The sequence below is a fragment of the Orussus abietinus genome, unplaced genomic scaffold (genome assembly GCF_000612105.2).
Source record: "Orussus abietinus isolate OABI.00-Male unplaced genomic scaffold, Oabi_2.0 scaffold84, whole genome shotgun sequence".
NCBI lineage: Eukaryota > Metazoa > Arthropoda > Insecta > Hymenoptera > Orussidae > Orussus > Orussus abietinus.
In genome coordinates, this window is record NW_019394591.1 from 300517 (window position 1) to 328395 (window position 27879).

Sequence of the window (27879 nt, forward strand, 5' to 3'; positions counted from 1 at the left end):
ATATTTTAATTCGGACATGCGTCGTGTCTTTAACCTTACCTTCTTAACCTTACTTGACAAAACGGAAGACGGTTTTATTTATTATTTTTCAGCATACGGTCGTACGTCGCTCATGTTATGATCACTCGAATGCATAGGTTAACGCATTTTATTAACAATTTACATCAAAAGGTAACATGTTCAAAAGTAACTGTATATGTTTATGCAATATTACTCATCACTCCCATAAAAATGATTCGACTATCTACTCCATACATAGTGACATACATAACTGGAAGCCCTAGTCTACTAGGTTTATATGGACGACGTTATTGGATCAGACGGTTGTACCGAAATCCTGGAAGTTGTCGAGCTACCGCAGTCTGGACAAAACGAGGCTCACCAAAAATACCATTAGTGTCGCCCCAAAACTCTCAGGAAGCCCAACCCGGCCACATCCGCTGGCCTCTGCGAAATAAAAGAAAATTCCCTTTGGAATCCATTTCCCAGTCGCTTTTCTACCCCGAGTCCTGCGATAAGAGTGTACTATTTCTCTACTCGTTATACCATTAACCCTTTGCACTCGAGAGGTGATCAAGAGTCACCATTTGGTTTGACGCGGAAACCCTACCTGCAACAAGGTATGTACATGTTTGTGTAATTTGACGAAGGGTAGAACGATATCCCTTGCCATTTAACTGGGACTATCCTAACAAATAGGAAGGAGTCGCGATGCTAATAAAAAGAAGAAACAAATTTCACAAGAAATCCATAGGAACATCCCGCAAAGGTAATACTTTAGTTCTAGCATGGAAAGACAAAAGGATCGTCACGTCTTTGACCATTTGGAATAATGCGAGAATAACTCCCGTAAAAAAGGATTTTATGAGGTGGGGTTGAAGTTACTGTCAAAAAAAACCAATGTTATCGTAAACTATTTAAAATATATAGGCGTCGTTAATCGAGCGAACCAATGTCTCGACATACTGAAATGGTGGCTTAAGCTATTTTTTTTGGGGGGGGTTAGAGATTTGTTCAGTTAATTCTTATATTCTTTACAATAGAATAAAACAGCAGAAAAACAAACAGCCGCTCAGTCATCTACAGGATGGAAAGAACTTTGGTTGACCAATTGAGAGAAGATTTCCTCCAGACTCGTGGTCGAGCTTCTACTTCGACCTCTAGTTTCGGCGAAATTCGATCGAATGGAAAGCTACATGTCATTCTAACAGGACTTAAGAAGGATTTGCTCTGAACGAAATAAGCCTGGCGAAAGACACCAAACAACATATTACTGCAATAATTGCCCCGACAACCGAAGGATGCATTTTGGCGATTGTTTTCTAAAATACCATACAAATCAACAATACAGTCCTTAATATTTAACAAATTTTCTTCTTCCACATGTAAGGATACATAAAATATAAAAATATAATAGTTTTATACGTTAATTTGTACGTGAAATCATTTTAAGTTTGCTGGATGAAATTTACTAAGTATACGAAAAATCGTCTCGAGTTGCTGATTCGTCCAGGCGAAAAAGGCCTCGAGTGCAAAGGGTTAATAAACTTGGAGTAAAAGAAGAAATCTTTACTTGTTATAGTTTCTTTATAATTGAGCCTTGTGTTAATGTTCTTTTTTTTTTAACTGTTTGCCTTAAATCGATTTAGAAAAAGACCAACTCACGGTGACTATGCGCCGATGCATCCCCTCTAATGGAAGCGATGAGGGGTGCATCTTCGGAGACTTCTAACTCAGTCGTTGCTTTGTAAACGAGTGGAATCTCCGCAAAACAGCGTAAGCGCAACTTGCCACTCTGGAAGAGAACATTTGACACTTTCATTTCAAGATTCCCCTTGGTCAACTGCATCCCATCGTGAGGAATCTTCAAAGACCGCACTTTGTACTGCGTGCCACTATCGTTAAGCTGCAACAAGAGATAAGTCAACATTAATAAATTTTACATTAGGTCGTTCCTCCTGGTAACCCCAAGTTTGAAACACCCGTGAAAAATATTTCCATGGCCAGGGAGTAAGACGTTTGGAAGGAAGTAACAGTTTCAATTAATTAATATTTGATATGAGGGTAAAATCATTGCGCTTCATTGGTAATTATTTAAATATAGAAGCCCTCATTTATTATACCCGAGCAGTCGTCATCATCAGGCAATGACAAGGTGTCGCGACTATACTTTTGGCTTTGGCCCTTTGCGCACGAGTGTCAGACAACTCTAACGTTCGTCAACCAAGGGTCCAATTTAGAAACTAACATTAGCTTGGTACATCGTAATAGAATTCCAGTTTCATAACTAAATTGTTGAACTATTGAGAGGAGAATTGAAACAATAGTTTCCGATAGTGGACACTAAGCTAGCAAGATACCCTGTATCCGGAGTAGTCGCAAACACGGGATAGACAGAACCGTGCCTGGGACGAAATGCTTAACTTGAAGTAAAATTTATTAATAATCAGTCTTTAAGAATGCACAGTCTTTAAGCGAACGTGGAAGTAGCATCTTACGGGCCAGTCATTCATGAAACTTTTCTTGCAACTGGGTATACCAGTTTGTTTCAAATTTTACCACACAAATAAGGAGACCCTAAGGTAGGTCTTGAAACTCGCGAAATTTCATTTGTTATAAAATTCTTGAAAATAACTATAAACATATTATCTTAAAATTGAAATTTCATGGGTTTCAGGACATTCCTTATAGCTGCCATATTCACATTGTCAAGTTTGAATCGAGTTGGTACATCCAGTTCGGAGAAAAGTTTAACAAACGATATCTCTTTGACGCCACATTCGCATCACCTTAACAATAAGATTAACGAAACGAAGCTACTAATTTAAGAACTTTACTTATTCGAACATACAATTGAGAGCGACAAATATCGCATATGAGCGGACCACTAGCGCCAGTGGACTTACAATGAGTTACTCAACGCTATTAGGGAATCGTAGACCTTGTCATGAAATCTCGGACAGAGTTTATAGACATGCGAAATGCCCTCACGTAACATCGAGTCATGAGAAATGATTGAAATACTTACGGAGCCACCATTGACGGTCCATGAAATGATGGGGGCAGGACGCGAAGCTCCGGAAGTGCAATTCGCTCGAAGTGTCTCGCCTACCGGTATACGTTGTCTCTCAACCATAATAATAGGATCGATGTCCGGAACATCTAGTATTCATGGAAAATGAAAGTATGAAATTGGTCAAAGAATGTCTTTCGTTAAAAGACAACTTTAGATATGACAGGACCAGTGTTAGTTCTGGCTGCTCAAGTTGCCCCTACTTTCGAGCTATTTCATCAATTTTCCATCCTGCCCCGTTTGCAACGCGTGTGTCTTCGATTTGTTAAAAATTCGCGGTTGCCTTCAAGCGTAGTAAGGGACAATTGGAAGTCGAAGAAGCTCGTGCTGATTCTACTTGTCTCCTGATACTAGCTCAATTTCAGGCATTTCAAGGAGAGATCCGCAAACTTAACAGTCATGCCAACACTTAATATTGGGAGCACTTAATACTCATTAAAATAAGTCTTAAGGTGAAGTACCCCCTCAAATCAGCCGATTCGAATAAAACACATTTTTTAAAGAATATTGGACCAAACTGTTCGAAACTTTGACACATGACTCGTGTTCATCTAAGAATTGTTCGGACACATTCAAAATTTGGTTTTTTGACAATCATTTTTTAACTCAGCCGAGACCAGAACCAAAATGACGTCGAGCTCTCATATTCCGATTAATATACAATTATTGAAGGCTCTGATATGAAAAACGAAAGTGTCAGGACAATTTTATGACAATTTAGAATACTCTGGTAATCGAGAAACTCGCATTTGAACGAGATAAAGGCAAAAAAAGTGTCTTATGCGCTTCTGTGCTAAAACGATGGTAATACAAGGTCTCGGGGTGAAAATTTAGTTGACGTGGAAATCACAGATAGCGCAGAGGGTCTGCAATGAATTAGAGCCTCAGAAACCCATGAATGCAGAGGATTTCTAGAGTTTTACTTCGATTTCTTTATAATTAATGTACGAAAACGACAGGTGGCGTATGCCATTTAGTACAATGCCCAATATAATTCGACACAGCTGTCAATATAAGAACGAACGTCGGCAACGTGGATACTTAGAAAAATCTTCTTTACCGACGTCGATCAAGTTCCTCGACGCGTTTCACTTCACCTTAATATCTCATTAAAATCGCGAATTAGGACAAATTAGTTTTATGTATTTTACCGTCCTGTTGAGACCATCAAACTTTAGTTTTTAATATTTTATTCACATTGTTAAAAATGAACTAGGTATTTAGAAATGAACAGAGTTGATGGACTAGCTTGCATTTATCGTTCAGGAAAATATGAAACTCTCGTTTTTATCTAGATTTAGGAAGAAGTTACCGAAACGTACCTACGACCTCCATCATTGCTTCTTTTATTTGGGTATGATAGGACGATGTATCTTCTGTTACCTCGCACTTGTAACGTCCGGACAATTCTCGTGTCACATTCAACAACGTCACATCCTGCCTGTTAGAATTGGACACCTGAAAAAGTCAAATCCTCTTTAAGGTGACGCAGAATTGTCAGTTTACTAGCCTCGATTTTATCAATTTTTGACCCTTTATTGTGACCACTAGCTGGTTGGCGAAACAGAGGAAGAAAAAGGGAAGCGAGGAAGAAGTTCGTGCCGCGAGAGCGAGCTTTTCCCTCCGTCCTTGACTGAGTTGCTCGGGGTCCAAGAGAGTAGGGTACAAGAAGAAACAGCCGATGCGAGTTGGTGGAAGACGTTTTATTGTCAATGCTCAAGCCGCGTCGATACACCGGTTCTTGTAAGATCACCGAAGTTAAGCGACGTCGGGCGCGGGGTCGCTCCTTGGATGGGTGACCATCAAGGAGGGGCTTCGCATAGCTTTAGCGAATAAAAAAGAAACGATGGTACTTGGCCCTTAGGAAAAGGTCGGAAATCCAAACAACAAACAAACAAGACCTTTTATTCTGAATTGTTCTTGAAGACAACGGTCCTCGTGGCGAGGTGGCAGCGCTGGGTGCTGCGATCCGAACGGAGAGGTGGGTGCGCTGAGTTTTGCGGACCGATTGGGGAATATGCTCCTAAAATGGACGATTTATACAGACCGAGCGCGGGCGGGCCCTGCAGCGTCGAGGACTGGCCAATGATCGCGACGAAACGTCTCACCCGGATGGCTGCGATTCTGCCAAGCCACCTTAGTGGTCGTGGATGCGCCGGACAGCTGCGGCGGCGGCGAGTCTTTCGATTTCAATGTGGTAAGTGCTGAAAGGGTCAGAGGAGCTAAACACAAGTACGATAACTTGCTACAATTATCGCAAAGAGGGACACTTTGCACGCAACTGTCCTTATTAATAAAAAGAGAGCGATCAAAGGTCTAAACAAAGATAATTAAACTGCGTTCAGTAAGAAACTTTAAAATGTTATGAATACAATATCGGAATCGAGTAATGGCAAGTGGCTCATGAATAGTGATGCGTCTATACTGCGACGGCGACCCTACGTCCATAGCTTCGGTCCGCAGGATCGAACTCCCGTCGTCAAACTTGGACTGATTTTTTACTCTAAAACGCGGATCCGGTAGTGGACTCACTTCCCCGATCCTTTCAGGACGCCAGTCAGGATTCACCGTGCGAGTGCGTATCTTTTCTACTGTCTAACTTCCTCTTCTGACCGGCTGATTCCGGACTAGTCGGAGAGGGGATGGCTTCTGGCCGCTGCGGAACTGGAAAGGGAGCAAAGTAAACTAAAACGGAAGAACACGCGACGTGCTAGCTATTCTCCGCTTTAATAAAATAAAGTAAAGAGAACCAAAAGCTACAAAGGCGAGACCCTGGCTAGTAGACGCCAAATCCCTCGCTCGGGAACGCGCACAACTCTTCACTAGACGACGCGAGAAAACTACCGCGGAGGCCCCTAACGACATGAACGGACCCCGCAAAACGCGACTCACCGCCCCTCGGTTACTCCCTTCGGTCGCGCAGCCGCCCTCGGACGCCTGGTCCCGGTCGTCTCTGCGTGGAGGGACCGCCTCGGGGTGGACTTCGTCGTTTCCTCGCAGGCCTTAGGTTCACCCACTCACAGCACTTCCCTAAACGCTAACACGCCCAGCACTTCCCTAAACGCTCACACGCCCAGCACTTAACTAAACTTCACTTCGCTGTCCCGACCGTAAACCGACAGTTGCCGCAAGGCCGAACTGGGCCTTTTCTCCAAAAATCGTTCGAGTCAACTCCCGATCGATACTCTCAAATTCGAGTGCGGGCTCGACGCAGACTGAGGGGCCCTCGCGACCCCCCGTTACCGCGCCCATTTTTTTCCGGGCCCCGCGGGGTCACGGCGTCTCGCGGAACTCCAGAAAAGGGACATCGGATTCACTTTCGGGGTGTTGGCTCCTTGCGAGGTCCCCTTACCGACCGCAGGCTTTGCTCCGGCTACTCAACGGAGCCTTAGCGTCACGGCGGAACTCCTCGGTCTCTCCCCGTGCCTCGGAGGCCCTCGACCAGGAAAGGGTACCACTTTGGAACGTGGAAAAGACTCCATGACCCGCCACGTTACAACCCACATGGCTTACCGCAAAGAATTCTTCTCAACGGGTTAAAATTAAAAAAAAAAAACCCGAAGATGTATAAAGACACAAATCATCCAACTTGGTCAGGCGCGCCATCGACTGTCTTTCCTCTCGTGTTCTCAGAGCTGTTCACTGCCGTTGATGGACTTATTCCATCTAATGCGGCACTTTTAAGCCTTTTTCTCAAAAACGTATTTGGTCTAATTGTTCCAACCTCTAAATGAAGTAGCAACCCTTTTATATTTACTGTTGCTGGTTATTCTCTTACAAAAATAATAGGATAGATGCAAAGATGAATTGATAAATACTTTTGACATAAATGTGATATTCAACAGAGACATATTGCGGAGGTAATTTTGTGTGTGGCTGGGCGATATCGCAATAAATACATTGAGAAAAATATTGCACCGTTGAAATCTCAGCAATATACCTCCTAAAATTATTGCAAACATGTTGCGATACCTTTCCCGTATGTTTGTAATATATTTGTCACGCGTTCGCAACGATACGGTAACTCACATCTTATGGTGTTGGGATAAGTGTTAAAAATACTCAACTCAGCTAATCACATAGCCCTGGTGCTACCTAATTTGATGCTTTCAAGATAATCATCCTGTTCGGAATACTTACGTCAACCATCATTCCCTTTACAGGGAATGTCACATGTGGTGGCTCTTCCTTCGGGATGTAACGATAAAATTCTTCATCCCCCAGGTACCATTTGATGGAGTACAGTTGAGAGCCGATCAAGTCATAGTTGCATGTCAGTAATGCCGCGTCCCCGGATCTTACCATCGGTGGTACGATGATTTTTAAGTCCCTCAGCCCGGTCGCTCCTACGAACATACAAAAAATAACAAGAAGTTAGAAATCACTCTGAAAAGTTGTAAGTAACCACGATATTAGAATATGCATTATATGTATACTATAATCAATACATTTGGAATTTTTAGACATTCCAGAAAATTAATGGCTATATTGGGTAGAGGCGTAAGTTCATGCGGTTTTTTTTAACGACACGAGTGAAAAATGCACGAATATATAGAATAGGCTGAAATATTTTAAGTCCTCCCTGTAATATTATCTTGACAGGCGTTTTTCATATTATAAGATCTGTTGAATTTAATACTTCTAAAATTAAATGTAATGAAAAATAAATATTCAAAGTGTTCCACTTGCAGCGTTACAAAAAGTTTAACGCCACACATCCAGTTTCCTGCGTTCTTAATCTTGCATACCTATTTCAAGAAGTTCACTAGGGAATATAAAATTGCTGTTAAACAATATTACGGTTATTAGTTAAATGACCAATCCCTCCAATATTGTAGTATTTAAATTTCTGCTATAGATTATCTCCAAGCAATTTGAAAACAAAATAAAATTGCGCTCACATTATTTCGTATTCTGCCATTGCTCCAAATATTATGACCCTGCAAATTTCTTAAATAATTATTTTCCTGCATTTCATAATCTGTTGCAATAATTTGTATAACAACGCACAATTTGCTAGACGTAACATTTTTTTCGTAAAAATGTATTTATTTATACGTTATGACAATTGCCGTTAAAATGTTCAGTTTGGATAGCGACCCGTCAAGTAGTCCTCGATAAGGAATCACGTAGCGTTAAACATATTAGTAAGTAACAATTAGATTACAAATAATTGCTGTTGTAGTAATAACGCAAAGATATAGTGAATCTAGGAAGTGTGGAATGTAGTGTTGAATTATATAGAAAAAAGATACTTTCAATTAGAAGAAAAGATATTAACTCTTTAACGACCAAAGACACGTATGTGTGCCTTTACCTTATTGTTATGTATACCGGTGGTTCAATTACAATCCTCAAAGAGTTAAGTGACGTACATACTTGGTGTTGTGATATGGTTTCAGTAATTTTTTTACAGAGACTTATTGCAGGACAGAAATGGTGATTTTTGGAAAGGTAACATTTGGATGGAAATTTCATAGAAATCGTCATTTTTGGAAAGAACATTTTTTTTGCAGAAACTTGATGTAGGGCGGAAACAGTAATTTTTGTAAAAGATATTCATTGCAACCCTATACTTGGCAATGTTCTTTTACACGGAGGTGTTTTTAGATGGGGGATCTCATTTGTTTCATTAATCTCGTAAGAAAATATGGGTATTTCGGTTTAAGTACTGTTGTTGTAAGTTTTCGCGACATTGTCAGTTCTAAAGAGTATCGTGTAGAGCATCCAGGCTAACAAAATCATTTATAAAAATGGTTTTAATGAATCCTGTAAATGTTATTCTTCCGCTGATGGAAACGTACAGTGTTATACACAACGCGCAAACATTTCCTAATAGTCATGAAATGGAATCGCATGGTTTTTTGAGTGATACAATTAGAAGAAGTCAACAGGATACACAATTTTCCATTAAAAATGACGCGACACTAGAATTTTTAGAATCGTATAGACCTCATTCGATTGAATTTGTCGACGACGTGGTACCACCTACGCACGAAGAAAATTTAGAAACAATGAAATTGAGAACGAGTCATGCGTGCCGAAAGAAGGGTGTATAGTGGATTTAGAATATAAAGAGAAAGCAGTCGCTTACTGAAAAGTGGAAAAGGAAAACGACGTTCTTTGGAGACAGTAAAAAAAAAATTAAGGAAGGAACTTTGCAGCAGTTATACATGTAAGGGAATTGATATTATAATTTGATGACAAAGTATAGTGAAAATACTGCAAGAACACTAGTTCTTTTACATACAATCAGATGGGAGGAAACTGTGGAGAGAAGAGGTACATGAAGGAATAAATTACTGCAAATGTCGGAACACGTATTCAATGTTTTTCTCGAAAAGACGGAAGCCCGTGTTATTATTCACGATTTAGATTTGTAGAAATGGGCATTGCAATCCAATGAAGAAGTAGGACTGCAGGATTTCAAATCGTCAAAGCACTGGATTTGGAATTTTAAGAAATCGTATAAAACAGTGCCCCGGAAAGTTAGTAAATTTATAAGTCGATCAACCGAGACGGATGCCACGAAATTAGATGAAATTTTTGAAATTATGTAATCCGTGTAAAACCATACATCCCAAAATTATGGTTTAAATAATATATTTAATGTCGACGAAAGTGGTTTCACTTTGGAATTGCATTCTGGTCGAACATTAGCTATTCAAGGGTCAAAAACGGTCGAAGGTAGTACAGTCTATATCTACTATCACTCATAGCTATACCATACTTCCTATAATATCCGCTTCCGGTAAACTTGTCCCGCTATTAATCGTTGTATTAAAAGAATAAAGTGGAACTTTTAGACCGCGAGTTCTGGAAAGTTTATTCCAACAACCGAATGTTTATCTCGCGGCATCAACTTCTGGAAAAATTAACAACGGCACTTCTTCACGAATGGTATGCACAACGATTTACACAGTTACCTACCAATCACTGGACCTCGTAGGGTGTTATTAATAGATTCATGAATAGGTCATTGCTCCTCTTCATTAAAGGAAATTATACCAGCTAGAAGAGATATTGAAATATTTAAAATACCTACAAACAACAACAGGGATGATTCAATCTTTCGACGTTTACGGATTTCGAATTTAGAAAAATTTCGTAAGAAGATTCACCGATATTGTTATATTAGCTGATTACGACATCAATTTATGAACGCGCAATAATGTAATAAAATTACAATATTTAGTACATTCCAGCTTTTGTCGCCAAAATATCACAAACCGTTCACCTATGCATGGCACAAGAGCAGACGTCTAAATCAAAGACCTGATGGTTTTGAAAATCTCGTTGACATTGCATTCAGTCAACAGAATTTTATACAAGCGCCACGTTGTTCTTTATGCGGCAGTCACACCATAATTCGACGTTCACGGTGTGACAAATTTCTGTGCTTTAACATGCAGAGACGCCATGATATTTCGGTAGTTATAACGTGTAAAGAGAAGGTAACGTAGTAATTGATTTCCGTATCCTTTGAAAAATTTCCACAAATGATATGAATTTTATAACCATTTTTTAAATTCCGGTTAAAGGACAACGCATTCACAGAAGCCCAAGATGCCTCGCTGTATCGTTTTCAGAAAACATCATTAAATATTACCAGTTTCGCCTTTTCTTCCTTACGTTGCAGGATATTCAAGAAATGTCGTTCATTGGTGCACAAGACACTATATACCTTTTTTAAACTAATATTCGCAAAAAAAGTATTCAACATATCAAATCGATCCGTAGAAAATATTGGTATGTTTCCGAAGAACTCTCAGATTAATATTACAAGAATATATACGCAATAGGGGGGCAGACTTCATGACTATGGAACGAGTACCTTTCAGAAAATATGCACAACGACATCACTAAAGGAGAATTATTTAAAATCCGTTTGTCATTTATGACGGCCGTCTTTGTGAGCGCGTCCCTAATTGTTCCTTTTGGTGGATCGAGTTAATCAATTCGTTTTCAGCTCAAATCCCCGCAAGAAATCCATTATAGAGATGCAAATGAGATTACCTCTACATACGATAAGCAAGTAAAAATTCTGGATCAATTTCGTGCCTTCGATAGTGCAAGAAAGAACAGGCCAGAATAAAAACGAAGGGTATCTTCTGAGCAGCTCCCCCATTCGGAAAGTGATTGCTTCCGTATCGATGAGTAATCTCATTATAGGAATGCTTATTGTGAGTAACTCTATCCGTTAACTAAATAACTTTTGTTTCCATTTCTTTGACCGTCTCTACGACAGACACGACGACCTTATATTAAATGAAGCCAAACGTCATTTCTCCACAATCTAACACTCGACTTTTCAGATCAAACATTACAATTATATGCGCACCTATTAAAATATCCTTTGACTTTTAATATTATTCGGAAAGTAATGTGGAGCACTGCGTAAAACTTCACTTCCCGCGTAAATGTGAATATTCAGTTCTGTGATAAAGAACAAACCTTTTGTTCGCCGTTTTGCATTGTAGGAGCGTTATCTAACCAAGTTTAGAAAACTATACATTGTATGGATTATGCTGTTTTAAGAACATTACAGTTATCGTGGCGCCAGGGCTGGAAACTTGATTATAGTTGTGTATGGTATGAACAAACATCCTCTTAAAGGAAACGTCGATACTTCAATTACTTTGGGAGATATTAATTACTTTCTTTGATTTTAGATATTTTAATTTTTGTTAAATATCTCGAATATTGTGCGAGATGCAATAAACTTCCATACGACCTTTTCAGTAGAAAATGTAATTCCCTACAAGACAGGTGATATGCCTTTTTATCGTATCTCGTATAGTTTCTTAGATACAATTCATTTAGTTAAAAACGTTTGTTGACACAACGATTGTCAATTCCTTCGAAGAAACATATAAGATACAAATGAACAACATAGAATCTTTTTTATAGGGAATTCAATGTTCTACAAAACCGCTTGTATGTATTTTTTTGTATTTGTCATAGTTTTTTAGATATTGCGAGTCGAATATTGAAGGGACGTGTGTCCGTTGCAAAATTTACAATCTTGATATTTTCTTTGCATTTGGGTCTACCATGTTTGGCTCCTGCCAATTCGTCCTGTTGTCGAAATCAAAATTCAAATTCCGAAAATTCATATTTGTGATTCACGGTTACTTTATATCCCAAATGTCACTCATACGTTTACATATATACGGTAGGAAGTACACACCAGAAAGTGAACAAATAGAAGAAATTATATTGGCAATTAGTTTACAATCCCTGTCCATTGTCATATTACCAGGTATAGACCATCCACAAATGTGTGGCTGGGGGGCAAAACCCCTACCCCCACCCCACTTAACTAACCTAAACCATGCAGATTACTATATTCGTCAGACAATAATTCGTGAAACCTAGGGGGCGTGGAAACGAATAAATCAGTGGGTCTGAACATTGACAAAATAATTCTAACGAAAACTGATCAATTTTTATATTTATACATCAAAATTTTCGTATTTATATATTTTTAGGTATTAATAGTTGTGCACTCTAGCGGCGGTCGGAGGAATTAGCAAGCAATGGTCGCGGGGAGTATTTCTGTATCAAGAAAAGCCAAAAAACGAAAAATTGATATCAAATATTTTTTTTTAATATGATATCTGAATAAGATAGCTTCTTATATTTAAATTCCTGTTTTCCATGCAAAAAGTTGTAAGAAATAATTGTCACGGCGCCACGGAAACCATTGTATCCCCAAGGGGATTATCGGGATCGTGCACGTCTTCCAAGTAGTCTAATAAATGCCATCATCCAAGGACGAAAACTCGCGCTTGAGAAACACATATTATATATGTAAATGCAATTTCATAAACGTGCGTGTTTTTATTTTTCAGATTTGCATTCATTGCGAATTCAAGAGCTCCAAAAAGTATATTACCCATGCATTAAGAAATCGTGTTCCGTTGGCCAACTCGGTTCGTTAAGAGATGCTCAATTATTTGAAAATTGCAATACACTTCCAAAACGTAAAACATCAATCAACTACCCTTGATAATCGGTAGCCCAATTTTTCAGACGGACAATTTCATTTGAGCAACTAAACCCGCAGACGCGCAAACTCAGGAAAAATTCGTTTCCGGATTCATGTATTATGCGATCTTATATACGTATTTCTCTTATTTCTTGAGAGCGATATTCATCGGGAGAGCAGACCGACGGAGTTAGCTGAACTTGGTTACATATTGGAAAATTCAGTTCCGTTAGTAAAGCTCGCTCCCGTAAAGAAGTACATAATTACGTAAGCAGTGGCATAAGACCCCCCTCCCAACCACAAGAACCATTTTCGAAGCGGGTGAAAACGGGGCAAAGTATCAAAAGCTCAAGGCAGAATGCAAATCCCACGAGGGAACGTACCTTTCCTCTACAATATACAGCCTTAATTAGATTATTAGAAAAGTACTTGCGCCCTTATTACCGGGATTATAATTCCGGAGTAATCCGAGGCGTATATTACGTTAAGTTATTTCTACATGGCCGAAAAGATAGAGCCGACCCTTCGCTATTTTCAATTTCGCTTCGCTTTGTATTCGCTACCCATGGAAAGTAGCGGAGAAAAGCTTCCAATGTATGAACCCGACGTTAAAACTAAAAGAAATTGGAGAAGTCGTTAGCAAGCCGAATGATTTTATTCCCTCTTTAGAAACTAAAAATTAGCCACCCACGGCTATGCTATTCACTGATATCGAGAAGGAGTCAGGTAGCTTTTACGTCAATATAAGAAAATCAACCCTATAAGAAAAATAATAATGTTAACAAAAGAAGATTATTGAGCGAATCCGACATCGGGGAGGCTCAATTTTTTCACGTCTCATGAATTGTATTCAATTAAAAATTCTTTTAACAAAGAGTGCGTGAAAATATCTTACCCACTTCGGCTGGAAAGCGAAGTATATTTAAATCAAATAATTTCATCTAGAAACTATTCACTTTTAACCCTGCAACTATCAAACCCATAAAAATAAAGGATTTCAGATGGCCCACCAAAGACAACAACAGCAGCCGGGAGATCCAATTACTGACATAAATTCTATAACGCGTTGAGATCGAGTCGCGAGAAGGAGACAACGTGCGACGTTTTTAAATATCAACGCCAAACGTGAATGTTAAATGGAGAATTGTTGATGTCTCTTGGACAGCTAGAATTTTGTGAGCTTCTCATGACGACGTATACAAGTTCCACCGACTGGGTCTATTTTTTCGCCGCTCGAAGAGCGGGCGAAGATACTTTTTCTCGTCGCTTCGCGCCGAAACGTTCCAGAGGAAAGATTAAGCGAAACGAGTAAAAGCGTAGGTTGTTCCGGAGCAATGCCCGAAAGTGCGGCACCAGCGGGAGCCAAGGTGGACGGCGTCTAGGCGCAAAATGTGTTTTAACATGGCATCAAAACGGCGACAAAACCCCCATAATCTAATCCCGAGGCCGGGGCGGTGCTAGCGGAACGTAAAGGAAAAAGAAGGAGAGAAAAAGGAGAGAAAAAGGAGAGAAAAAGGAGAGAAATCGGATGAAAGCGGTTAACGCTTTCCCCGGAAGGCCTGGAATCTTCCTCGGGTGGTTTCGGTCCGGGCCGGACTCGCGGCCGACCAATGAGAGGCTCGCAGGGGTCCATCACGTGACTTACCGCCGGCTAGTAAAAGCAGGAAGGCCATGACACTTCGAACTCTTCCGGTTTCCGTATCCATGGTCCTCGGCGTCTGCACAGGCCGCGGGAGCGATCGCGCTCAGAGCTGGGCCGGAGGTTCAAATGACGGGGGTTCGGATCACGAAGTCTGGGCCGAGCGACAGGGGGGCCCGTCTTTCATCGGGGTGGCTCCCAGGATGACGCGACCTCGGGAACCCTGGACGACCCTCTGCACGGGAACCTCGTACTCACTGGCGGCCGGGACGCGATACACCTACAAAATGGTCGCGACAATTTCTGACATGCAACTGACTAGGAAGCTGCGTGAAGAGTTTGCGCCGGTCTCGCGCCCGCGCACCAAATCCTTATTCGCTTCCCCCCCCGACAACGGGGCGACGAGCCCCTAGGTGCACCCCTAGCTACACCCCTCCCTATCTTCCTCCCTGTCTGGCGCCCTCCCCCTTTCCCTCGCTCGTGGGTTATCACACTTGTGACGAGTACGCACAGTCGGACCATGGCTACGTGGGCCGGAACCCGGTCACGGCCGAGAGGAAGCTAATCCATTGCGGCATTTTCCAAACACGATTTTACTCCTTCCGGGGACCCTACGCAATCCCGTTTTCCCCTTAGAGGGAGACAACTTGGGGGGGAATGGACGATGCGTATATCGTTAACTTTCTAAGGAGCTTGGGTAGGATTGCCCGCGACATGGGATCGAACGTGTCAACATTTTTCCGGATCGTTATCCTCGACAATTTTTCAGAAACGCTCGATAGTTTCTTATTTTAATGTAGCGTCGAATATGCCTTGAATTATGGGGCGCGTTTTGATGCAATGTTGTAGGTACTCTCCGAGGAAGCCGAAAGTGGTTTCGTAAAGGAGATATGAGAAATGATTCACGTAAATCGTTACGAAGTTTTTAAAGTGTATCGATCACGCGAAAGGGAAGGAGGAAATATTATTATGCTTTCGGGAAAACAACACAGGGGGTATATAAAGCTTTCAATTTACGTTGAATGTGCTCAACCTTTACATCGGTTGCTTTATTTTAACACCTAAATTAAAGCATTTTTAAATTGTAGGCAGATACATCAACATTTTTGCGCAGCATTTGAGCGTAATGTTTGGATCAATGGGATTCATTGTAAAGGAATAATTTTCACGATTGCACGAAACGTTATTCTATCCATATGAGTCCTACTCTTATACCGCTGTTTCATTGTCATAATCGATTCAATTATTATGACTTACGTATGTGCACGTTAAAAGGTACGAGAGGCCATGCCCATAATCTCCAGGGCGTGATGTCCAAACAGACCGCGGGGTGCGGCACTTTACGTTTCATTTCAATAATTAAATTAATAAATAAATTAAATAAATTGCTTTACGTGTACACACGGAAACTACAATCGGTATTAAATCAATTGAGGGAGGTGACGCGTCTACTTGAAAGCTGTCTAGGTCATAAATTGTTTAAGGATGACCCCCACGTGAAGACAAGACTTTACACGCTATTGCCGAATGGACTTATTGTAAGCATATATAAAAAATACTCGGCACAGCTTTTCCTTCTATTCCTACCTCTTATTTCCTTCATTCTCGTGCCCGACTGGCAACGTGAAAATATAGCAGGTGTAAATCTATCCTTCTGAGAGATTAAAAATGTAAACTAATGTCCTTTCTTTAGAAATGTGATACTCTATGTTATCACATTGTGCCGCATTTGCCGCTTTTCTTGTATATGTCTAGCCACAAATTGCAATGTCGATTTCAGAGCACAGTGAATGTGAAATGAAAATTGATTCGTACATATCCGTTTCGTGCCGGTGTTATTTCCGCGCGGTGCTTATCGGCGTAAGGGCGCAAAGAGTTCTTGATTAAATTCCAATGGACCAGTTGGTACATACACAGTCACATAATATTTCTGTACGTATTGTATTAAGGTGATACGAAAAGGTCATTCTATATATTCAAAACCTCAAAATATTTATAAAGTCCTTCTCCAAACTGGATGCACCGAATCGACGGAAATTTCAGTATTATTGTGGAGGCCCTAAGAAACCCGATAAAAAGGTTGGAATTGATTGGAATCGAAAATTTTAATTCCAGTGAATACCTTATTTTTCCTGTGCCTTTTATTTCATTGGTGATAAAAGAAAAGAAGTAAAATCTAATCCCAATCAATTTACCCTGAAAAATAGAGGGAAACGGGATTCAAAGGAATTAAAAAATACGAGAACAGGAATAGAGCAAAGGAATGTGAATCTCGGTACTCTCTGTGGAAATGAAGCAAATTTTTTATTTGCACATTTTAAAAAAATAAACAAACGAAAAAAGTCGATTATTATGATTACATATCGTTACGTATGTTATACTTATGTTCCCATTTGTGTTCTCATACATTTCTACCTTAAGCAGTAAAATATGATTTAATGCTCAAAAGGGTGGTTTCTCGATAATAACTTCACTTTTTCCTCTCCTTCGGGAAGGGGTAGGATCATTGTAACGTAAACGTAAGGAATAATAACAGGTCTTATATGCAAACGAGCTGTCCGCATCGCCTGCGAGGTCTGGCCATCTGGTGGTTCTGTCCAAACTAATGGTGCCAAACCATTGTTTCCGCAATTACATAAGCAAGTTTGGAATAACCTTGCAATGTGTAAAATCTTACTATAATTGTAGTTACAGCTACCAGATAAACCTTCTATCTTATTGTACTTATTATAACCTCTTCGTATAGATAATATTACCATTTCAAATGTTGATCATTACTGCACCGTTTAAGCGTAGCGCTATGGACACAGTACCTATTGACAAGGTTATGTTTATCATTCCATGTAGTCAATTTTCGTAGTTGTGTCGTTTCATTTACCTCAGTATTTTAAACATGTCGCTATAATAATTGTAACCAAATTTTTTTTCCGTATACTGACATTATAGGGGTAACTGACTAAAGTGTAAATTACAATGGCAATTTTCAACAATTCTTTTCAATGATACCTTTTGCTTTTTACATATAAAAAATGTGAAATTTGATGTTTATTTAATTATTACTTTTTAAAATGCATGAGGTTTAATCAAATTTATATTTTAAATTCAGGGGAATACAATACATATGAAACCAATATCAAATATTGAAATTCAACTATTTAATCTCTTAGGTATATAAAATAGAATTGGTTTAAATTGGAAGGTACAAACTTTTTCCAAAATAAGGATTCAAGGCAATGAATGCACAAATTTTTTAAAGGAACTGGAAGGAATTAGGCATTCCTATAATGTAATCCTCTGAACGAAATACAAAATAATTTAATACCGATATTTTTTGCCGGACTAGAAGGAATTAAACAAAGCAGAAGTACATTCCTCTTTTCGGAATTCAACAAAAATTAGAGTACACAAGGGGAATAGAATATAATTGATTCATAGAAAATGTATTCCTGTTGCTGGAATTGTACTTGGAGAGAAAAATCAGGTATTCAATTGAATAAAAAAATCATCACTTTTATGTTGAAACCGTGAGACATTGAATCCTATTCTATCCAAGTCTTTTTACCGGGAAGAACGTGGTGCTCGTGAAATTTCATTTTTGATAACAAATTTTTTTATTTAGCCCAGACTAAAACCAAGAATACATATATTTTTTTAAATGAAATTCCACGAATATTACGTTCTTCCTTAAAGCCTTCATAATCATGTGCTGAAGTTACAAATGATTCCGTGCACCCACTTAGGAGAAAAGTTTTATAAATATTTTGACGTTTTATATATATACAATGACCCTTTCATGCCACCTTAAGTATCGGTGTTATAAAAAATGGAATTTTAAAAATATGTTTTGGATTGCGAAGAAATCTGGAGCGTTCTAATTCGTGTTCCAAGTGATAAAATAGCTTTTAACATAATAAAAATTATTTTCATTTTCACAAATAGACGGATGAAATTCTTCTTTTTGATTCGTAGAATGTAATTATGATTTTGTATTACAATGATATTGCCAGGAAATAGATGAATGAACAAAATTAAAGGATATTTTTAAGGAAATGGTTACTGACAAAAACAATTAAATGGTAACTAAAAATCTAGAATAGGACAAACGTGTTTGAACTTTGTGCAACAAATGATTTCATATGATTTACACTTTGAAATTGTTGTTTGGTACACATGATTGAGACGCCACTTTTCCATTGCCAAAAAGAAAAACTGAAAATACTCGTTACTCTAAACGCTTAAACCTGGAAGAAAATTGAAAAGGTGTAGTGCGCGTCTTCCATCGCATTCAAGTTCATGGCACGTCTCTTCTTCCATAATACTCGAGTAGACGACATTGTCGAAAAGGCGAAAGTTTAGAAACTATTTATTACAAATGTGAAATACCTTATATGGTCCAGTTGACGAGAATTCACCCTGATCAGATGTCATGGAAACAAAAAATTAGTAAGCTAGTCAATGCAGACCTACTAAATCGTATTTTTTATATCCTCATGGGTACTCTGCTGTGCAGTTACGGTACTAAATTAAAAGCATATAGTATGTAGATTAATAACGAATGCTCCTCAATCAATATTTTTTTACAAAGCTTTATTAAGAGGTATAAAATATTTCGACGATAAAAGATATAATACCTACAGTTGTAATTTTGTAAGTGCCAATTGGTAGCCTTTAAATGGATTCTATATTAGCTATAAATTTCCAAAATCTGAATCGCTGAAATCAGCTGCTTCAAAAGTACTTGTACGTTGTAAAGTTGCATTTTTATTGGACGTCAGGAGCGCGTATTATTATCGGAAGTTATAAATGTATTTTCCGATAGTTTAAAACGCAGGTGAGGTATAAACCGAAACTATAACGAATACACTTGAACGTACATGAACTTTCGGAAGTGAACATTTAGATATATTTGTATTTTTTAGAGGATGTGCCCTTTTGGTCCCTGGGAAATTTGAGAATTATTAGCCACAGAAGTCTTCGACGCTTTCGAGGCGCTGTAGCATTCTATCCTCTTCAGATTTCGGTGTAAGTGCTATATCACTAGGAATATTTTAAATGTAGTCCGACCTGTCAATTGGAGAAAATTCATTTCAGAGGTTTGGAGAAATCTTAGAAGAAAGGCAAAAAGAAAACTCATCCGAATCACCGTCGAACTTATTAGATAAGTATTGTATTTCTTCTGAAATAAATAATTAAGTTTTACAACATTGATTCCTTGTGAGATTTATTTGTTACATAGTGTATCGTAGAATGTGCTACGAAAGTTGAAAATAAAGAAAATGCGAACCATATGCAGGGTGTAACAGAAATGGCGGTCACGATTTTGACAGCGCTATCCTTGTTGAAAAAGGAGTCGAAAAGCCCTGTACTATTTTTTCCTACAGTGCATAAATTTCCTGTAATAATTAATTGAAGCACAGCCAATCAATCGCGTTCTCCAACGGAAAGCATAGCGGAGAGAACGCCGGGAAGGCTGCTATACTGCGGACAGTCGAACGCAGCCCGTACCGGCGTTCTTTCTGCTACGCTTTCCGTTGGAGAATGCGATTGATAGGCCGTGCTTCAATTAGTTATTACAAGTAAGTTATGCACCGTAGGACAAAATAGTACAGGACTTTTCAATTCCCTTTTCAACAAGGATAGCGCTGTCTGAACCGTGACCAACATTTCTGTTACATCCTGTATATATAAGAATGCAATCACAAGGTCCTCCATTGTAAACACGAAACCGCCGGACCACCTCTCCTTCCGCAATTGATCGGGCCGCTGTGAAGTCGGCTGTGCTTCGGCTCTCTACATCTCTCTCGTCGTCTGGCGCCCATGCACCCCGGCGCACATAGAGATATTTGCCCCAAAAAGTTGGCCAACATTATTTGTTCAATTAAAATTGCTTGAACCCATGTTATTTACTTAAATAACACGTTATATGACAATTATGACACGAATTTCAAATAAAATACATGGTTTACGTCTGTGTTGGTATAAATTTAATATTATCGATCAATACATAAATGTATTAAATTATTCGGTTGGCGCCGATGATTCTTCAGCAGTAGGTTAAGTTTTTAACATAATTTAGGAAAGTTTTTTCAACAACGGATTCCTGGAGCAGAATTTCATGTAACGTGGGCGTCATTGGATGCTATGAATATAATTCGCCAGACAGCTTTGCAGTTACTAAGCAATATAAAGTAAATTTCTCTACGTATATTGTTCATCTAACCGAGAACATAAGTATTTGTATGCACTCGCTCCGTCTCCACCTCGTGCTGCAGACTTCACACGTGTCCTACAAATGCCTATATTCTCCCCTTGACGAACAATGTGTCACTGACGTTATCTGAACGGGAACACTTCTGGAGTGTTTACATAATAAATAGATCGTTGCCCACTTTTGATTTTGATAACAGGCATACAATCCGTTTCAAAAAAGAAAACGAATCCATTTTTAAAACAAACGATAGAAATGTTTCTTCCTAAAGAACCAAAACCAGATACATGTCAGGAAGATAAATAATTCCATATAACGCTGAAGACATATCCCATGAAAAAATATAGATGTTATCAACCGCATAATTTAATAGTTTTGTATTGATCGAAAATATAACCTCCACAGTTCATACCTACACAGATATAAACCCTGCATTTTATTTGAAATTGACGTGCATAGTTGTCATATAACGCGATATTTAATCAAATTACATGGTTTTAAGCGATTTTAATATAAAAAACAATGTCGGCCAACTTTTTGGGGCAAATACCCCTATACGCGGCGCCTGCTCGCCGGCCCGCCGCGCCCTTCGCTCCTCGGTCGAGCCGATATCATCGTTTCCCGCGCCCGCACCGCGCCTCTTTTCGTCTCTCTCGGGTTGTCACACTAGTGACAAACACGCACGGTCGGACACACGCGCGGCCGTACGCGCCGGCCGCATACATATATGCAGGCGTCTGGCAGCCAGCGGCGGGGCTCGGGTGCGCGCGCACTCGCGTCGCTCCGAACCCCCCTTTCATTTCCCACTATTACACTTCTTCCTCTACCCCTATTTACCGCTGCTCACTTTCGCCGAAATGTTTACCCCAACACTAAAGACTTTCTTACGGAATTGAATTGAATTTCCCGAATTGATTGTATCGTTAAGCTTTAATCTATATGTTAACTAATCCGAGTTGACGGAAAGCCGTGGGTACGGCTAAAGAGGTTCCTCGGAAAACTTTCCCGATCCGACAAATCGAAACCGTTAAGGTCCGGTTCTTATATCTTCCGTTCTATTTGCTCCTTTCTCCTCCCCTTGTCTGGCGTTTTTCCCCTCTTTCCTTCGGACCTTTTTCGGCGCTGCCGGCCGCCCCGCCTCCCTTCGCGGCGAAAGGGGACCGTTCTTGGCTCGCCCGGATATCCGGACTGATCAAAACGTGACAAAGATACAACGAACCTCTAATTAAACGCGCCGTGTGCTCTATCATCCGCGGGATTATGTAGAGGGATGTTCAACATCCCTTGGGTTTATTCCCAAGGCGAATTTCCGTTGGGAATAAAATCGAACTCTCTTTCGTGCAATTTTTCACGATTCTCCGTTTGTGATATTCCATTACAAAAATGAGAGGTTCTGGGCCGAGTTTATTTACGTTATCTTTGCATACAATATTAAAAAAAGATTAGAATTTTATAACGTATTTGTTGGAAGTTTTATTCAGACACGGTATACTAATTTTATAACATATTTTCAAATAAAATGTATAACATGTTATAAATTTAGTACATATGTGTAATAGATTTATAATATATGTTTTAAATTTGTGTTGATCGGTACTTGATATTAAATGTTTTTGCTGCAAACGAACAAATTCGACGTATGTTCCTGACACGTTCGTGGACGATTTTAGAGACAACCCTACCTTAAACGCTGAACAAAATCTTTTTGAAATTATCGTGGTATCGAACCAGGAACTCACGGAAAAATAGCAGGTACGTTGTCCATGATGCTATCGTAGTTTTCTGTTGATTGTAAGAATTTTTTTAAATATTATTGAAATTTTTCTCGGACTCAAGAATGTCGCTACAATGCTTCTCCAGTCCCACCGATACTCGTCATCTCTCGATTAAGTTTCTTTAAAAATAAACTCATGTAAACGATCATAAAGTTAAACACTCATCTAAAAAATGCGCAAACAATGCGTACTAAATGACTTTCGAACATTACATTTATAATTTTTCTATGCAATTTCACAAAATTCCAACACGGTGTTATAAAATTGTAAATTTACTTAGAATTTTATAATAAATGTATACTAATTCACTGTTAAGATATCAAATTTATAATTTTACTGCAACCATATGTACCACAAGTGTATGAATTTTATGAATTTTTTTAACAGTGTATATACCGCGCGTACATTATGTACCAGCGTGGCTGTAAGAGACTGTTGTATGTACACCTATGTACACTAAAAGTTCAATTGCGCTTCATCGAACATCCGTAGTATTTGAAATCACCGTGCAAATTTGTCCGGTCTAATGCACACTCTCATATACACTTCTGCGTAATGAAACATTTCCAAATACAAGGCTGCGACGCATCTCCTTTCCAAAAATCACTATTTCCTCTATTACATTAAGTTTCTGTAAAAAAATTATTGAAATCATATCACAGAACCACGTATGTATGTACATACGTTACTTAACATCTTCTCTTCCAATGTAAAATATCTTCTTTCTCTATGATTTAACAATATATTCTCCACTTTGCAGATTCCCTACATCTTTCCATTACTACTGCAACGGCAATTATTTTTCATTTAATTGCCACTTACTAATACGTTAAACGCAAACCCCTGTAGCAATGAATATTGGTAAAAGTTTAATATAATATTGGCCTAATAATTATATCTTGAGATAGTATTATCAATTACCAACACAATACACCCACATATAATATACGTATACTTTACGCTAATGTGACTACTGTACGTATATGTAATTAATATACGAAAAATATATGTATCGATTACGTATGTTGAATGTGCGTACATGTTCATATACTGGAATACCGAATCACGTGTATTATATCTGTACATTTTTTGATAATAAATCTTCATAAGGGTATGGAAGTATTTTGATGCATAGTATACGTATAACTTGGAGATATACATAGATTAATGAGTCAACTATACCTATACTAGCTGTATACGAACATACATGTATGTATTTTTACTAAATGTACATGTTTTTTCCTGCAGTGCATAAATTTCCTGTACTAACCAGTAGTAACTAAGTGAAACACAGCCAACCAATGGCGCTCCCCAAAGGAACGCATAGCGAAGAGGATTTCGGGAAGGCTGCTACGCCTAGGAACGTCTAGAAACTACTCAAATCGCCAAAAACTCCTAAAAACGCGTATCTCCGCTGAAAAAAATCGCAGCCACTCGCCTGAGAGATCAATTTGAAGAGAACAATCTTCCACGTCGAGCTATTGTGGTCGCAAGTGTAGAAAAAATTCACCGACGGCTAGGCAGCCCGAAAACCGGCTGAAAAAGTCATGGACCCCTCACAAATGCTTCAAACCCTGTATCTGCTATCGCGATTGCGTTAGCCCCCACCAGAAATGTGTTGCGCCGCCACTGAGGGGTAACAGGTGGCAAATGCGTTAGCCGTCCGCATTCTCCACCAGGTAGGCAGCACAAGACTAGAGTTCTAAATCCAGTAAGTTACGTCAGAAACGAAGAGAAATTCCCGGTAACTTATCGGTAATTTCTCCAAAGCCTTTTTTATCGAGAAATTATGAGAATTTGAATTTTTCAACAGAGCGACGAGAGGTTTCGATTAGCTATAGAGAAACATCGTAGAGAGGAATTTCCGTTGTACATACGTTCTCCGTAGCCAATCAAAACCTCCCATTCGCTCCGTCGCAGAATGAAATATCAGTTCGTTTAAAACAAATCGCATGGAATTTTCCGTGAAGTTGTACATACGTGAATATTTTTAGCTGGAGGTAAATACGACCCTATAATCAATATTTTCCATAGTAATTATTACTCTTTCGCTTGAACTTTGAAGTTGATTGAAAAAAAAAAGTTATATAAACGAAGAAACCTAAAGTATAAATAACAAAATTAACGTTCTCTTAAATTCTCAATGTTCCCGGTAACTTACGGTATGTTTCACAGTTACCTTCTCCAATTTAATGTTATCGAGAATTTCCGAACTCTATGCGCGGACAGTTTCTTGTATACTCTTGATTGGTTCTTTGCGGCGATCGTCACGCCGCCTCGCGGCCGTTGCTGGATGTGTTCGGATATGCTCCGTCCTGGTCCGTGCGTGGTTTCGGAACGACCCGCGATCTATGCGCCTCTGGCGGCCAGTGTCGTAGCTGGGTGCAGGACCGTCCCAGTTATCGACCAGGTGACGCCCTCTGTAGCAAGTTCTGGCACCAAGGACATCTTGAATCCCTCTTCGAGAGGTGCATCTCTATGTGCATGCACCTTCATTGGCTGGACCAATCTGTTTCATGTGTTTCTCGGACAGTCGTGTGAACGACAAGGTGGATGTTTCATAAGTTCTTCGCATAATTCTCATGCGAATTGTGATGTGATAAGTGTATATACATAGGAACGTAGGTGTTAAATGGTCAGTTAGCATGATCGGAAAATGGAGGAGAGTACAGGAACATCTTGGTGTCGGTAGGATATTATTTTTTGGTCTATTATCAACTATCAGACAAGATCTTACATCCTGGGAGGTTCCCTTTAGTACTCTAGTGTATCATGTCACGTGTGTAACGTAATGTTTTTACTCAGCTCTCGATCAGCCGATGTTTCATTGGTCAAACGTTTCATTAACGTCATCTTTTCCGTGTTTTTCCGAAAATATGAGTCGTTTCAATAAACATGTTTCATTTAGTACAATTGACTGAGTATACGTTAACATATGAACGGTTTCATTTTGTAATGCGAGATAAAGTGACAGACGATTATTTTCAATAATTGACAATTTCGTATAACGTCCGTAATTTTGTTTTGGTGCGATATGGCAAAACATCAAAACATAATTATTTATTAAAACACATTTATATCACTATCAAAAGCTTTGTAGAAACAGTAAAACTTTAAGTAAGAAGCAAATTCTTTAATTTTTTAAAAGCTTTGTGAAAGTAGCTATTCAAAATGGGAAGAGACTAAACATTTCGTGCCAAATTAGCGGAGTAAAAGGCAATTGTGGAGAGAAATATCAATACATTTAGTTCATATTAAACATAATGATAATTTACATTGTGAATTACAAAGTGTATCAAGGAACTGGTAGATTGATTAAGTTTCGTGATAAATAGTAATCGATATGTGAATCCATTTCCGTGTGTTACAAGGTTAATCCTTAGCGCTCCGCAAGTTTTGAAACGTTATGATGGATATCTTCATAGCGGAGCCAACGGAGCGCTAAAGGTTAATAGTAAAAGTAAGATTGAATTTTCTATTTTACTCGTTTGTGCCACATAATTGGACTAAGTCGTTAACATGCCATTATTGAATTTATTACTTCTTTTTTGTAGGTAAACTTAGCCAAGTCGACGATAATTATGTTTGATAACTTATCCATAAGAATCACCTGACGAAGGTGCTACATTTTGCAGTACCGTATAAATGTTTAAAATTGCCGGTGACTATCAAGATATGATAGAAGCATTAAATATTAACCCTTGTTTACTATTCGTGAAGGTTAATGTGATTGGAAATGTATTGTTTAACCGTTTGTGGTTCAAGATTTCAGAATCTTGTAAATATCAAATCAGTCTCGACATAGGAATGTAAGAATTAGCATATGTATTAGTTTGAACACAAACGATGCTCTCTTACATATTTTTCATAACAATTGTACATTATGACTGATACTTAACACTAGAACTACCAAGACCAGTTAAAATGACTGGTTTCAAATGGCCCATCCTATAGAAAAAAAATCCACCGGTAGTTCTAGCGTTAAACAGGTGTAAATTCTGAAGACTACCAAAATATTTTATACCGAACCCTTAGCTCATATTGTAGTTTTCAATCGATGTAGCTCATATTTACGAGTCGTTTGTTTTGGGTTTATTAAGTAATATTGAAATTGTGTAAATGGGATCAATTTGTACAGAAATATTCATTGAACTTTTTAGATTAGGGAACATCTGAAGGATTAGCCAAGGTTTCCACGAAGGAAATATGGCAATGCCTAGTGATAGTTAACCTATAGAGATAGTAGTCGCCATTGTCATTTCGAATGGTATAGAAGTATTGACATCTCGAGTGGTGCGTAAGTAGTGACCATTGGCATCTCAAGCGGTACGGAAGAAGAGTAGCTATTGTGATCTCGGATAGTACGGAATAATAGGAGGAAAAGTGCCAATGGAAGTGGTTCCGGAAAAAGAGTCGTACTTGCTTCGACGAAGAACGAAGCCGGCTGAGAAAGGTGCCCGAAGTGCACGAAGACGAGAAGAAGAACGACGATCGACTCGACCGATTGACGACGACCAACGATCAACGAGGGCGATGTGATCGACGTTTTCCGATAAGAACATTATATACCAAGCAAGTTATGATGTATATTAAATTTACAACAAACTTTACTCAACTCGTTATGCTATAAACTAAGAATTTGTATACCTCTTTTTATGAACTTTGAGGGGTTATTTCACCCCCTAAATATGAAAACGGGTAAAAATAAAAATACACGTGTTTCTTACTTTTTGGTCCCGTGGGAGCAGAGCGAATGTGGGTCCCGCCCTGTCCCGCTGATTCCGCGTTGAGCGGTTAGCGCCCAGCTCGCAGTCGGTAAGGGCGCCTTGCGAGAAGCTAGCACTCCGAGAACGAATCCGAGGTACTACCTCTATTGGACTTCTGCGAGGCTCCGTGACACCGCGGGGCCCGGAAGGGAGCGGGCGCGACGACGGGGAGAGGTCGCGAGGACCTCGACGAGAAACCGTTGCAATCCGACCCCCCAAATGGTATTAAGCCGTCGCATGAGCTTTGAGCGACGATCGAGCCTCAGGGAAGGCCTACTTAGACTTCGCGACAAGTGTCGTTTCGCGCCCGGTGATACTGTAGTGAAGTGCTGTGCGCGAGTGAACCTGGAGTCTGCGGGGACGGACGAGGGAAGGCAGGAAATATCGAGATGGACGGTGAAATCCGGCTGGTGCCTTTTGGGATCGG

General features: G+C 39.3%; 2 protein-coding genes across 7 annotated transcripts in view; one reads left to right on the forward strand and one right to left on the reverse strand.

The window, feature by feature from the left end:
- On the reverse strand, positions 1 to 27745 carry LOC105704112. 2 transcript variants are annotated; one of them, XM_012433060.2, is made up of 6 exons: positions 27414 to 27745; positions 7214 to 7419; positions 4396 to 4531; positions 3029 to 3162; positions 1666 to 1906; positions 1 to 447 (listed from the first exon to the last, which is right to left on the reverse strand). In XM_012433060.2, the coding sequence occupies exons 2-6, from the start codon at positions 7376 to 7378 to the stop codon at positions 353 to 355; spliced, it is 771 nt and encodes a 256-aa protein (XP_012288483.1). In that variant the 5' UTR covers positions 7379 to 7419; positions 27414 to 27745; the 3' UTR covers positions 1 to 352. The 2 variants fall into 2 exon arrangements, with proteins under 2 accessions (XP_012288483.1, XP_012288482.1); XM_012433059.2 differs by lacking the exon at positions 27414 to 27745 and adding an exon at positions 14710 to 14830.
- LOC105704111 (dedicator of cytokinesis protein 1) overlaps positions 25230 to 27879 on the forward strand; it is a 28348-nt gene continuing 25698 nt past the window's right edge. For all 5 annotated transcript variants that reach the window (XR_002762231.1, XR_002762232.1, XR_002762233.1 and 2 more), the window contains exon 1: positions 25230 to 25374. Coding sequence is in view for 2 of the 5 variants with exons in the window: in XM_012433056.2 (XP_012288479.1) it covers positions 25332 to 25374 (43 nt within the window). In the remaining 3 variants the exon portion in view is untranslated. The remainder of the gene's footprint in view (positions 25375 to 27879) is intronic.

Excerpts from the sequence above, each read along its gene's own strand:
- LOC105704112 (XM_012433059.2), bottom strand. The coding sequence starts at position 14,770 with ATGGATACGGAAACCGGAAGAGTTCGAAGTGTCATGGCCTTCCTGCTT. Across the intron at positions 7,420-14,709 it reads CCTGCTTTTACTAGCCGGCG|GAGCGACCGGGCTGAGGGAC; the intron begins GTAAGTCACGTG and ends GTATGTTCGTAG. Across the intron at positions 1,907-3,028 it reads GGACCGTCAATGGTGGCTCC|CTTAACGATAGTGGCACGCA; the intron begins GTAAGTATTTCA and ends CTCTTGTTGCAG.